The sequence below is a fragment of the Carya illinoinensis genome, chromosome 5 (genome assembly GCF_018687715.1).
Source record: "Carya illinoinensis cultivar Pawnee chromosome 5, C.illinoinensisPawnee_v1, whole genome shotgun sequence".
Classification (NCBI taxonomy): Eukaryota; Viridiplantae; Streptophyta; class Magnoliopsida; order Fagales; family Juglandaceae; genus Carya; species Carya illinoinensis.
The window spans coordinates 5,463,032-5,478,057 of record NC_056756.1 but is presented as its reverse complement, the minus strand read 5'-3'; the positions used below and the strand labels follow the sequence as shown (position 1 = coordinate 5,478,057).

The 15,026-nt window shown below is 37.1% G+C and overlaps 1 protein-coding gene and 2 pseudogenes across 1 annotated transcript; 1 reads left to right on the top strand and 2 right to left on the bottom strand.

The window, feature by feature from the left end:
• Positions 1 to 2,669: 2,669 nt before the first annotated feature.
• LOC122308899 lies at positions 2,670 to 3,533 on the bottom strand (annotated as a pseudogene).
• A 4,669-nt stretch (positions 3,534 to 8,202) lies between these two features.
• Positions 8,203 to 12,349, top strand: LOC122311088. Its single transcript, XM_043125462.1, has 7 exons — positions 8,203 to 8,444; positions 8,906 to 9,005; positions 9,096 to 9,216; positions 9,325 to 9,446; positions 10,449 to 10,570; positions 10,670 to 10,829; positions 12,106 to 12,349. Exons 1-7 carry the CDS (start codon positions 8,318 to 8,320, stop codon positions 12,218 to 12,220), a joined length of 867 nt encoding a protein of 288 aa, XP_042981396.1. The 5' UTR covers positions 8,203 to 8,317; the 3' UTR covers positions 12,221 to 12,349.
• Positions 12,350 to 12,507: 158 nt separating this feature from the next.
• LOC122311087 lies at positions 12,508 to 14,765 on the bottom strand (annotated as a pseudogene).
• Positions 14,766 to 15,026: the final 261 nt, after the last annotated feature.

Sequence of the window (15,026 nt, the reverse complement as noted above, 5' to 3'; positions counted from 1 at the left end):
TGGGAAATCGTGGAGCGTGATATGAGCTTTAAAGTTTTCCAGATGATCTACTGGATCCTTGGACCCATCGTACATATCTATTTGGGGAACTTTAAATTTTGGCGGGAGTGGCACAACCATAATACGTGTATTGTATGGTAGATCTGTTTGGTGTAGTAGACTCTCCATCGAGGAAGAATCGCCCATCTTTTTTGCCATCTCTTTGTACTTTCCCGCCAGCTCCTTCAACTCGTCATGCATTCTTTCTTTCTCTGTTCATTCAGTATCTGTTTTGGCACTACAATGTGCCTCTCCCTCACCTTACTCACTGTGAGCGGGCACATCGACATTATGGGAATTGGCATTCTTCTGTCTTAAGTCGACATTCTCTTTTTGTAAGATTCCCATGGCCTCCAGAGCCTGTCTTAATTTTATCTCTGCTATCGCTAGTCGCGCTTCTACAGATGACGGTAATGCGTCCATCGTTCGGCTCGCTATTGAGCGTGTTACAATTGGCATGTGAGAATCATGCGGAATCACACAGATCTCACAAACGACGCCAAATGTTAAGGACGCGTCTTACTTCCAATCTACCACCGCGCGACGACAATTCGTTGATAAAACTTGAGGAGGTTTCTTCTGTAAACACTCCAATGCTTAAGTCAGTTAAGAGGTAACTGTATTCAAGTTTTTCTTAATTATCAAAAATTACCTGTATATATAAGCTCGTTTGCTGTACTTATCTCATTCAGAATTTACCGGTACGGATCGCTACTTAGTATTTTGAGTAATCGCGTAATTTCCTGCAGTCTTCATCCTTCCGTTAAAGGTGGTGCCATGCATATCTGCCTTCAAACTCTATCCCTCTATGGCCCCTGGGCCCATCCTCTGAGCTTCTTGGCTTTTGTTGTACTACGGGCCTCCTTATATGTTTTAAGGCCTTTCGGTTGGGATGATCCCTCTAGTATCAATTAAACGTGATTGATTAAAAAGTAAATTTTATTGAAAATAATACTAATTTAATTTTTAAATATAAAAAATTAATATTAATATATAAATTAATATGTAATTTTATTTGTAAGTAATAAAATTCGAAAGAAAAAAGGGCAAATAAGAGACAAACGTGTTGGTCCCACTGGATCAATCCTTTCTGTCACCACACCAATAAAAATGCATTCCTCCCACACAAAAATGGAGCCTTTTTAACAAAAAAAAACCAATCCCGTCTTGTCCCACTTGTCAAGATCTAACTTTTCTTTTCATTTTTGTTTTAAATTTCATAGCCAAGGAGTAATTAAATCGTATATTATTTAAAGAAATCCTCTTGTCAACCTCACGTACAATCTCACGTGAGTCTTCCCAATTGATGCTGGATTTCTTCATCTTGCTAGGCTCAGTTGAATGTACTCCTCTCTCTCTCTCTCTCTCTCTCTCTCTCTCTCTCTCTCGTCCTTCTTCCTCGAGCCATTTGTGACCAAGCCAGCCTTCCCGTTCCATGACCATGCTATCTTGAATGGTAACAAAGGCAGCTTCAAGGCTGCTAGTTCCTTTTGCTTTTAACATCAAAAATCTCTCATCTCTATCATTTCTCTCGTCTCTCTCTCTCAACCCAGACCAAAGCCAAGCTTCACCTCCACCCAAACCCGTTTTCTCTGTTGTAGCCCCACCTCCTCAAAGCCTCTACTTGGTTGCTCAAAATCAGAGCAAACGATTGCATTCTGAGTCTCGATTTTTCCTGCATAGCCACGGACAGTCCAAAACCAGCCAAGACCAGCTACTCCTCCATCCTCTGCTCAGACCACCCCTCGCTGTCGAGACACTCCTGTTGTGCACAAGATCAGCCACATAAACTGTCAGCCATGCCGCTGTTTTTGTCTATAACCCAAACAGAGGAATTCTCTCCACCGTAACCCATAGTCAACAGCTTCAATGAGAGATTCAGCGTGCTAACGGAAACACTACTGCACCTTACCGCACTGCGACGCCGCCGCCTTCTGCAATAGCCCCTCCATGAGCCCACCATCGTCGATTGAGAAAACCCCTTACCCTTCTCAGCATTCCCTCCCCGTGGACCTCTGTCCCTCGGATCTCTCTAGATCCTCACACCCACGTTGTGTGCCACCCGAAGCGACGACCACGAGCCCCACCTCGAGCACACCAAAGCCACCGCAAGCCCCTCCCAAGCCCTCCATGCCAGCCACCACCGTCAACCTCCCAAGCCCTCTCATCCAATGCCCCTCTCTCTCTCTCTCTCTCTCTCTCTCTGATTTCTCCCTCACGCCACCTCTCCTTAGCTAGCCGCAGCTACACGTCAATGGTACCACGAGCATGCCATCATGGCAACTTTCCATCCCCTCATGGATCCTCCCCCGAAATTGCATTTCTCTAACGGAAATAATAAGGAGATGATGAAAATGACAACTCGGCAAAAACGTAGACAAAACATGGGTAAAATGGAAAAAAAAATGTTAGACGAAAACACTGTAGAAAGCGGATTCGCACTTTATATATAAGTATAGATATAAAGCAAAATCATCAATTATTGGGAAATGAAAAAAATTACCTGACGATTTGTTGATAAAACAAGAGCAGATATACAACTATAGACTGCCATGGACTCCTCATGATCCTCTTTCAAGGGAAGAACTTTTAAGAAAACAGGAAGGACCTATGTAAAAGCAACAAAGAGATAGACAGGAGCAAAAGGAATAATTAACTATACCAAGAAATGACACTGATTTCTTTTAAGGTAAAAAAAAGTATAAGAAGACGCCAGAATGCGCCATTATCATCCTTGCCACTGCACCAGCAACATCTTTCCTGGCAGCATTTTCTGGTTCAGATTCCCCAAATAGTGGGTAAAGTCCACGTAATATGTCACCATAGTGTTTGGTATCGATGAAAGGGAAAAACTACAGCAAGGCAATGTAAGTTCAAGGGAAGATGAGATTCAATTCCATCATAGACGACTTATCATTTACAATGTATCTACTAACCCACAGCGAATTTCATTAAATGATCATATAGCTTTGCAAATATGGGTGCAAAATGAGAACCCATGGACCTAGCAAATGCAGGAAGAAGAACAGAAACTGCATCCATAAGCTCTTTATCATGTTGAGTATCATCATCATCAATGTCACTGTCAGATTCTGTCTGCTGACAAGCCGATTCCTCTTGAGCAAAAACAAAGTAGCGTCAACAAGCCGAGTCATATCTGAAATCAGATCACACAAAAAACAAGTTCAAAATTTGACTTTTGGCTTGAATCTGAAAGATTTCTTTGAATAATAGGCAAAATAACGGCAACTAAACTTCTACTTACATGGCTCAACAGCCATGTAACCATATTCCTTGACGATGTCAGCTATGCTCAGACAAGCTTGAGCAACAATGTCCTTGTCATCATCTTCAGTCATAGTCTTGATACAGATAGTCATCACTGTGTCTGCAGATTAAAAGGCATTATAAGAGCCAGGCCAGGCAATTTCAGAACTAGATATTTGCTATTTTTAAATTAAGTGCTTACCAAAAACTTCTTTCAATTTTTCTGTTCCTGCCTGCAAAACAAGAAGAAAAATTGTGATGATATTAGTTCTTAGTAGTATATCCTGCCATCTATGCTGGTTTCACAACATAGAGTAATAAGACCAAGCTATTTTTCAAACTGAAGTTGCTAATCTAAAGAGTGCATTTCTAGAATTATCGGACAATTGAAATAGTTCTTTATTCACTAAAATATAAATGTAACCAATATTGCCAGATAAAAATCTCCATAAAAAATTCCAGAATAAAAGACATGGTTCAAATTGTGAGAGAGAGAGAGAGAGAGAGAGAGGGTCCAGATGTAGACTAAGTGCTTGTTTGGAGAGTGAGATGAGATGAGAATTTTGTGAGTAGTAGTAAAAAAGTTTGTGAATAGTAATGAGATAGTTTGAGTTGAGTATTTTTAGGGTTTTGGAAAATGAGAGAAAAAGTTAAATAAAAAATATTATAAAATTAAAATATTGTTAGAATATAGTTTTTATAATATTATTTTTGTTTGGGGATTTGAAAAAGTTGAATTGTTTTTTATTTTTTGTTTGAAAGTTTGGAAAAATTGTAATGATTAGTTTGAAAATTTTGTATTTAAATTATGTTTGAAAAGGAAATGAGACGAGAATTTTGGGATGAGATCTATTTCCTAACAAGCCCTAACATTTTGGCTTTGGAAGATTGTCTGTGCCGCTATTAGGATATATGCAATTAAAATCAATTCGCTATGAGAGTTCTATAGTCTCATACATGTGTAACATAAATTGTGATACCCCATACTGAGTGATAAGGGTAGGAGGTGTATAAGATACCACATTGTTTGGAAGGAGAAATTCTTGCTCTTTATAATGATTCTAATGGGACTCCAATTGTATTATTGACTAGTCATTTTGGAGTATAGGCTCAGATGTGGGTTAGGCCTTCCTTGGGACATTCTTATGGTATCAGAGCCTGTATGACTTGAGCCATGTCACCTATGATGGATTGGCTCGATGAGGACGTTGGGAATTTAAAGGGGAAGATTGTGAACATCTCATAGGCCAAGGAGATAAAGATACTAGTACTTTGGCTGGGCTAATCATGATCTGAACTAGATAATAAGAATCATCAGGGATTTATGAGCAAATATATTCGTGGTATTTAAGAATAAAGAAAAACAGATTTGGCCATATTCATTCCCTTACAAGAGACACAAAAGATTTTTAGTGTAATAATACTAGGTGAAAAATCTCAGATATCATGACAAGCATGCTCCTCCATAAGTAAGCAAATCACATGTGGTACAGGATCACTCATAAATGTTGAAATAAGTCAGTACTTTATGATTGTGCCCGTGCAAATAAGTTTCCAAAAATGTCCCTACATAGTTAAATACTATTATATTAAAAGATGGCATTACGCTTTGATTGAAGTGAAGACATAAAACAATACATAACTTGACAGTTCTTTCCAAAAATTTCTATCATGTCTGGAACAAATGATTCTTTTAACTGTATTTAAATTGGTCATGCTCTTATATAAGTAGCTCCAAACTATCAATTGGACAAAATCATCTTCTCTAAGGTCAAGTTGTAATTGAAACAAGCTGCCAAACCAAAGCTGTGAGCTTATAACCTTAGGTATTGGTACTGGTGCCAGCACCACAACTAAGCAAAGCGCAGAATATATACCAAATCATATATAAGTAGCTCCAAATAATAAATTGGACAAAATCATCTCTCTACGGTCATAGTTGTAATTGAAACAAGCTGCCAATACCAAAGCTGTGAGGTTATATAAGCTTAGGTACTGGTACTGGCATGGCACCAAAACTAAGTAAGGTGCGTAATATATACCATAAATTTTGCGTATACAAGAATAAGCGAATAACTATAACATAAATTTTGTGTATACAAGAATAAGTGAATAGCCTATCAAGATCAACATTATCCATCATACTGACAGAATCATAGAGACCACAAGTATGTGGACAGGTGTTGGGAAGAGGCCTAATAGGCGACAAGATGGCAATGATTAACAACACAATACATTGTACTAACATATAGAGGGCAACGAAATGGCGTCAAAGAATCATAAGCTTACTTCTCTAGCGTCTTCTGTGCACTCTGACTACATTGGAACAAAAAGGGTAGCAAATCCGGCCAATGATCAATCTCCAGCAGGAACAGCATACGTTGCGATGATGCTCACCACATTTGTACTTAATCATCTCACTGGTGGCTGCAGCAGCACAATCAATGAGATCATCATCAAGATACGAAATGAAAACAAAGATGCATATAATAAATTAAATATCGGATACAGTTGACTAGCTGAAAGAAAAAGATACTCAAATTTAACAAACCCCAAAGTGCAAGAAAAAGGGGACAAATTTAAAGAATAGATCACATATAGGGAGGTTCAAAGAAAAAGGATATTTGAAATGAAATATCGAGCAGTTTCTGTCTCCAGAAGTTTGAAAAAAGTTTCGCCATGGGATGCATCATTTCAACTTAGTTTTCTGACTCTTATCACCAGCCAAACACAAGTTTCACTATGGGATGCATCATTTCAACTTAGTTTTCTAACTCTTATCACCAGCCAAACATGAAACTCCAAAGCCTCAAAGTTCTATTCAACAATAACATTAGACATAACGGAATGCTAAATGATAAACCATGAATATGGTGTAAGGGGCATCACGGTAAAATCTCATTATAGCATGCAATTGAACCAGTGATCGTAACAGAGTGGGCTTATGACTTGCCGAGAATCAATGGCAATTGCAATGCATCAATATAGTTGCAAAACCAACAAGCTCCTACAGGGAACAATCAACATTCAACGACGGTGATATCATATAAATCCTTTAATAAGAGCATACAAAATCTCAACTTAGCCAAATTGCTGTATACCGCACAGTTAAAAAGGGACTAAAATCCCCAATTTTTAATTTTCTCTCACATCCTCAGCTTTCCTGACCAAACAAATGGGGTAATTAACTCTACTTAATTATACTAAACTTAATCAGAAACTCAAGTTTATGAAATTCAAAACTCTGACTTTATCTTAAAAACTAAAATTTCAATCGAACTGCCAATGTCTAATCAGAAAAGATTATTCGCACCCAATTCGATAAACCAAACACCACCATATAAAATTCACAGCATCAAGACTTAAAATCCAAATAAATAATACCCATCTCCAAATTCAGTGTAAAAAAGACAATTTCGGTCAATTAAACCCAATAAAACAATAATAAATTTATAACCATGCAGAAGGGGAAAAAAGTTGTTCTTATATATTTATCTGGTTAATTTGGACATATGCTCCAAGGTGACGCTCTTGCTGAGGGACTGCTTGACGAGTTGCTTACCAGCGGTGAGAGCTTGGCCCATTGGCCAGTGATCATCTTGCGGAGCAGAACGGCTGCGAGCTGGCGAACGTTGGGGATCTTAGCGGTGCGGAGTTGCTGCACCAGCGCAGGCACCACCTGCGGGTCCTTGGCCAGGCGCTTTATCTGCTCCTACGCCTGCCGCCTCGCGTCGTTGTCGGGCATGAAGAATTGTATCAGCAACAGTTCCAACGACTGCGCCATTGCTGTCTGCCTGTATCATCAAGAATTGTCTCCGACTCTCTGTCTCACTGAATCTTGTTAAAAGGACTGGGCTTCTTGTAATGGAGGCCGGAGCCGTTTGATGTGGCTTTTTTGAGGCTCGACTGTTTTGAGGGTTTGGCTTTGCCTTGTACTGAATGGAGCGGGACCTGTGGGACAGTGGGGGTTCGCTTTTGGGGGCTTCTAAGCGTACGATGCAAGTTTTGTTGGGAACTCATCGGTCTTGACCGGATGAACTGATGTGTATAACAGTATGAACAAACACTCACTTTTGACGTCGAATTTGATTTCATAGAAAAATTCAAAAATTGAGTTTCATTGAAATTGAAATATTGTCTTTGCATTATGCATTATTTTGGATTTAGCAATGCTACACAACCTCATAATCTTTACACACTATTTTTTTTTAATTTTTTAATATTAAAATTTTTTTTTGAGTTTATTCTTTTTAAATTAATTCAATTTTTTTATTCATTATTTATATATTAAATATTTGATAAAAGAAAAAAATTATAAAAATTAAAAAAATAGTGGTGTGTGGAGGTTGTGTAGATTTTTTGTTTTGAATTATATAAAGAGAATTATTACACATATAAAAAGATTATATAAAATAAATTTATAATTTGATGTGATTTTATGAAATTCTTTAGATTTATTTTATAATTAAAAATAATTTTATAATCTGATATATTACGTCAAATTATATAAGTTTGTGAATTTACTTTTGTGTAATCACTTTATAATTAAAATATTTTGATAAATTATAAATTGATGTAAATTTAAATAAAAAATGAAAACAATAAATCACAACACGAGATGATAAATAACTTTTTTCAAATTGAATAAGAGCCCTTAGATTTGGATATCTAAATTAAAATTATATCATTTTATCTTATATAATTATTATAAATTTTATAAATTTTTACATAAAATATAATAAATAATTTAAATTTTTTAAATTTTAATAATATTTTATTTAACTTTTAATAAAACATCTAATCACATCTTACCTATCTAATCAAAAACTTAAATGGTTTTGAAGACCGACCCGATTTAAATAAGCATGCAGAAAACAGGTCAAATTGACCCGGTCCGTGGTCCTAGTCCGTCCGTCCTTCCCAACGTAAACAAAAATACGATTCTGGCTGAGGCTGTGGCTGACCCTTCACCCTCAGATGCTAAAAAGTTGTGAAGCTCTGCAGCGTGATAATGAAGAAACGCACCGTTTACGCATGGGTAGTAGCGATCCTGAGTTTCCTTGTGCTGATGATCGTCACCCCTGCCATTCCTCAGTCTCAAGCTTACCACGATTTCGCTGACCAACGCGAATTCTTCGGTAATTTTCCCCTCTCTTAGGGTTTCCCGTCCACCTTTTTCTCCTTTTCTCAACTTCTTGAATCGGACATATATGTGGATATATTCTTATTGTGGAATTTGTATACAATTTTGGACTCTTTCTCTTTTGTTGTTTCAATTTTGGCGTGAAAGTCTGGTCCAGTTGGAAATGGGGTTTTACTTTGTTAAATTCTTTTTCCCACATGAATTACCTTGTATATATGCTTTTGTTTTCTATAAATACGCACGCATCGTAAATGTTTATAAAAATAAATTTTTTTTAGTGACTTAGACGCGCACCTGTGTGCTGAGCCCATGACTTCTCCATCCATCATTTTCGTAAAAGGAACATTTGGATAGGTAGGAGTAAATTTGATCCAAGAAATTACTGTCCCTGCTTCTTTGGTGTTAGTTGGGTGCTTATCTATCACTCTGACAGTATTTTTTTTAATTATATTTCAGGTATTCCTAATACACTTAATGTGGTTTCAAATTTTCCTTTCCTTGTTGCTGGTGTGATAGGGCTTGTACTTTGCTATTATGGGAATTATTTTAGGCTGAGGTAATGTGGTTTTTGTGTCTATCATTCTATGCAATCCTAACATTAGCACTCTTGTAAATACTGATCATGTTTCAATATTCGCATTGAAAGCTTGCAAGGTGAGCTTTGGGGTTGGACCTTTTTTTACATAGGTGTTGCTGCTGTTGCTTTTGGATCCTCATACTATCATCTCAAACCAAATGATGCTCGCCTTGTATGGGATCGTCTGCCGGTGAGTACATTAATGTGATGAAATACAATTCAGTTTCACAGTTATTTATAAAATGCCTGCATAGTATTGTTTTAACTCCAACCTGTTAGCTTTTTATGACAAACACAGATGACTATTGCCTTCACGTCAATAATGGCAATCTTTATCATCGAAAGGATTGATGAGAGGAAGGGAACATTCTCCATCATTCCACTACTAATGGCAGGCATAATAAGCATATTGTATTGGAGGCAAGCTTATTACTTATTTCTTTGGTTTAAGCTCAGTATGGTATTGATTCTAAAAGTGGACAATGACAGATGATAAATATCTTTGCGCTATGTTAATGAAGTGATTTGTGTTCTTTACTGGGTTAGGGTTTTGGCAATCATCTGTAATCTATTTCATCACAGGGATCAATTTCTAGGCGTATAACTTCATAATAATTCTATGCAAGTTATAGTTTTATTTTTATTTTTTATTTTTTTTATGAATAGGAAAGTTTTATTGAGACAAGTAACAAGGCAAAGGCAAGTACACAGGAAGTATACAAAAACTGAACCTAATTACAAGTCAGGAACTAGAAAAAGAAACTCTATGCAAGTTTTAGGCCTTGTTTGGTTACACAGATGAGATAGGATGAGAAATTTATGAATAGTAGTGAAATATTTTGTGAACAGTAATGAAATTGTTTGAGTTAAAATTTTTATGGGATTTTGAGAAAGGAGGAAGAAAAAGTTGAATAAAAAAATTATAAAGTTATAAGAGGATTAGAATATAATTTTTTAATGTTATTTTTGTTTTGGGATTTGAAAAAGTTGAATTGTTTTTTGTGTTTTGTTTGGAAGTTTGGAAAATTTGTAATAATTAGGTAATGATTAGATGAACGAAAGTTTAGTCAGGTGTCTGGAGCTTGTTTGGTACTATTTGAGGAGACAGCTGGTGTCTATATTTCCATCTCCACATATGATTGTTGAACGACCCCTATGGTTAGACATGATCTAGAGGGCACGTATCCCATTTGTATACCATCAATGTGTATGTGTTGGCAAGTTGCATGCTCTTCTGGCTCCTTTGAACACAACACCACCTTTTTTCTTTTGTTGTCAAAAATAAAAATCAGGCATGGTCAGAAAACTTTGTTTTGCATTTATACTTCTTGCGTACTTGGGCTACACCTACTTACTTGATTCAATAAATTTTCTTTTACATATAAAAAAAAAAAAATTGATCGCTGGAATTTTCTTTTGCAGGTTTTTTGATGACCTCCGCCCATATGCCGTGGTCCAGTTTGTCCCTTGCATTGTCATTCCTGTGATGGCCATCTTGTTGCCTCCAATGTACACACATTCCGCATACTGGCTTTGGGCTGCGGGTTTGTGTTTTTCTACAAGTTTCCCTTTTTTTTTTTGTGCCTAAAACATGTCCCCTTGCTTTTGCTATGCTGAGCATGACACTAAGTCATTAAACACAGGATTTTATCTCCTAGCTAAAGTGGAAGAAGCTGCGGATAAAGTGATTTACGAATGGACACATCATATTGTCAGTGGGCACACGCTTAAGCATTTGTGTGCTGCTATGGTTCCTGTGTTCTTGACACTTATGCTTGCAAAGAGGAGTGTTGAAACAGATAGGTACTTTTAAGTCTCTTCTTACAATTCTGCAGCGTACTATTAGAAACATCTTGTGTTTCATCATGTAAATTTATAGAAGTCCTTTCTAAAGAAGCAATTTGATGATATTCATCAATTTGGCAAACTTAGAAATTCAATAACATCGAAGTCTTCATTCTTATATCAAATGATCTGGATTTATCAACTATTTAAATTTGAAATTAGTATACAAAAAAAAAAAAACCGTTTTCTTTTCATAAGAGGAAAAAAATAGTGACGGCATCCACTTCTGTTTCTGGTGTCCTATGATTATTATTGGTAATTATATTCCGTCTAAAATACTTTGAAAACTTGCAACCATGGCTAGAATGTTGTCTCAAGTGCATGTTGGCTGGCATCTTAGTAATTCTCATCAGGGATTTTTTTCGTGATTTGTTGATGATTGTAGGGAATTGGATAATATGGTTGTTCTTTTCACTTTTAGAATGGTGAAGTCCTAGAATGTCTTGATTGATGAAGTTTGACAAAAAAATAAAAATAAACTCTTTTTTTTTTTTTTGATGAATAAATAAATATATTGATCAAAGAATGGCAAAGCCAGTTACACTAGTCTAATGCCCTAACTAGGTAAGCACATTAGAGACAAGAAAATCTTGAAGAACCATGCCATTAAAATCCACAGCTATGGCCCAACTACAAAGAGTTCTAAAAATAAACTCTTTGCATGTGGCAAAAGAAACCCACCTCTGTGAGCTATTAGGCTGGTTTTACAACCTAGTTGTTCATGCTACGTTAGAGTAGTACATTATGTTTGGATGGCCTTTTCTGCTTTATCACTAGGTTAGTTCCTCCCTTAACTGAATGGCATAGTGCATCTTTAATGTGTTTTGATGGGATGGTAGTAAGTTCCCTCAAGAATTGGTTGTTATCCAAATATGGAATTCCAACATCTAATTTTTAGCTTAAAAAATCCAATCTTGCATCTCAATTCACTCTTAAAAATTGTATTTCAATCAAAACCTGAAAACAATTGCCCGATCAGTCTTTTCTTTTTTTTTAAAAAAAAAAAAAAGAAATTGTGCAAAAAGGGAACTCGTTTTGTCGATTTTTCAAGTGATCGGTTAAACAGTATTTAAAGATAAGAAGGGTCCTTATGGAGGCATAATCCATAGCTTGCCGTTCATTTATTCTGCCAAGGATTTCAATGTTAGTGTGCATATTTTTTTTATCCCACTATCACTATGGGTCTCCCTTCCCCTATCTCATGCATGCATTTGTTGTTGCTTCTTAAATGCAGGCAAAGTCTGCTCCAGACGTGGAGGATTTCGTGGACTAAGGTCAAAGAAAATGGATCCAAGGTGGAGAGTTACAGTTGTTCATACTCGACCGTTCCAGTTGTTGAATCAGGCTGAACCGAAAAAACAAAAAATAATGAAAAACTTTCCTCCATGTAAATTAAGTGATACAGACCACACTCACCTTGTCTTAAAACACTGGCTCATCATCACAGTAATTACATTTTTGCTTCAAGAATTTGTACATATTGTGTCTCCTTCATGGTTTGAGTCTACAAAAATTTTATATTTCTATTTAACTTGCTTGGTGTGGTAGCTGCGATTTCGTATGTTGTATTTTTGGAGGCAAGCAGGTGAAAAGAAAACCTCAAAAGTTTTTAGAGGTGGCCCCATCGAGGATCAAATGAATAGTGAAGTATGGCTTACACTATGAATAATGATAGGGACAGACGTTTACACATTTATTATACAATCCGTCTACACGACATTATCATATAATAAATAAAAAAATTAGATAAATGATAGTATCGTAGACAGATGATGTAATCATGGTGTAAAATTTGTTCCCCTTTTGTTCCATTCATATAATGGGACTGAAGTTGGACATCCACGTCAAAGCATAAAACCGAAATTCAATATGGTGCAGGACGACAGCAAACGCACATGAAGCTCGGGACGTGGCTCGCACCCTGACATCTAATCACCAATAATCTCCACAGGAGCAGTAACCACCTTTAAAATGATGGAATCGATTTAAATCCCTTGCAATAATCTCTCGTCCATGTATTTTTGATAGAAACTTAGTAGCCGAGTGACAATCTCCACAAATTTAAAGGTTTTCTGTCAAGAAGACCAAAAGCAATGGCTAGCTTTTCACTGTGGGTGGTAAGGTTATATTCCCTCCTCCTCTTCACTAACATCATGCATAACAAAACTAGTATCAGGTATGTAACCAGCTGCCTTTGTCTTCTCCAGGCAATGCTTCCAACAACATATCCAACAACATATAAATTTCCTTCGCTTGAGGGTGAGATGTGTCTCCGCCAATAAACAAATGGGCTTTCCCATTAACCTCAACCCAACTGCATCCAGGACTTTTCTTCATGCCTTGACATTTTAGAAGAGCTCTCAAATTGTCCACCTCTTTCCACAAGCCAGCTTCAGCATACATATTTGAAAGCAGTACATAATTCCCACTATTTTCTGGTTCTAATACGAACAACATTCTAGCTGCAATTTCTGCAATTTCCAAATTGTGGTGGCTCCTACAAGCAGCCAACAATGCACCCCATATACTTGGTCCGGCTTGGATTGGCATTCGATCAACAAGCTCTTTGGCTTCCACCAATCGCCCTGCGCGACCCAAAAGATCAACAATGCAAGCATAATGTTCAACTCTTGGTTTGACGGAATATACTGTGTTCATACAATTAAAGTACTTTAAGCCAACATCAACAAGACCCGAATGGCTGCATCCAGAAAACAACCCTGTAAATGTGATGGTATCAGGTTTAATGCCTGCTCTGATCATGTCCTCAAAAGTCCATAGGCATTCCATTCCACATCCATGGGATGCGTAAGCAGTTATCATAGTATTCCAAGAAACCAAACTCCTTTCACTTCGAGGTATCCCTTCAAAACAACGAAAAGCATCAACAAGGCTTCCACATTTAGCATACATTGCAACAAGTGCTGTCTGTACACAGACATTCGAGTCCAAACCAATACTACTAGCAAAATCATGAATCCGTCTCCCACGCTCAAGGGCAGCAGAATGTGCGCACGCAGGAAGCACACTCATTATTGTTACCCAGTTAGGCTTTACGTTGGAGTCTTTTTTCAACATCTCCTCGAACACACAAAATGCCTGATCAGCCAGCCCATTCTGATTGTACCCTGATATCATAGCAGTCCAGGAAATAATATTCCTACATGGCATTGTCCTAAATAAGTCCTCAGCAACAGAGATTTCCCCATCTTTCATGTTACCGGCAATCAAAGCGTTCCAAGACGAAATATCTCTCATGGTCATCTTATCGAACAATTTGCGAGCATCTGTTGAATCACCGCATTTAACATACATATCGATCAACGAAGTTCCAACGTACATATCAAACTCGAATCCAATTCTCAAACTCTGCCCATGAACACATTTTCCCATCCAAACACTCGACAAGTCCGCACAAGACTTGAGCACATTAGGGAACGTAAAATGATCACCCTTAAGTCCTAACGAGTGCATTCGAAAATAAATCCCAATGGCCTTTTCATAATACCCATATCGAGCACAAGCTCGAATAATAGAATTATACAAAATCACAGTAGGATAATTAATTTTATCAAATACAGTCATGGCCGAGAAAAGATCGCCAGAACTCCCATACATGGCTACCATCTTGGCAGCAAGGAAGGCGTTGGGTTCGAGCCCGCGAAGGATCATGTGGGCATGGATTTGTTGGCCTAGTTTCGACAGGTTGTGGCCAGTCAAGCACTGGAATATGGGTACGTATGATAGAATGTGAAGCGGGACATGGTTGAACTTGAGCAGCGGCTCTAAGAGTGAACGCAAGGCCGTGTACGTTGGATGAGTCCCAGAGTGAAGCATTTGGGTCGGGGTAGAAAATTGTGCGGCTCGGAAGAGGCAGCTTTTTCTCTTAGATATATACACTTGGTGCCCATTTGGTCGGTAATATCAGATCAGATGGTTTTAAGTAAAATTGAAAGATAAATAAAATATTATATTTTAAATAATAATATTATTTTAAAATTTTAAAAAATTAAATTATTTATTATATTTTGTGTAGGAATTTGAGAAAATTGTAATGATGAGATGAAATACTCTCTGAATTTAAACGAGCCATTGGTTTGTTTTTGCAGATGAAATGAGATAAATTGAAATAAAAGTTAAAAGTTAAATAAAATA

Coding starts and splice junctions, on each gene's coding strand:
- LOC122311088 (XM_043125462.1), top strand. CDS start 8,318: ATGAAGAAACGCACCGTTTACGCATGGGTAGTAGCGATCCTGAGTTTC. Junction 8,445..8,905: donor TGACCAACGCGAATTCTTCG/GTAATTTTCCCC, acceptor ATTATATTTCAG/GTATTCCTAATACACTTAAT. Junction 9,217..9,324: donor TTGTATGGGATCGTCTGCCG/GTGAGTACATTA, acceptor TGACAAACACAG/ATGACTATTGCCTTCACGTC.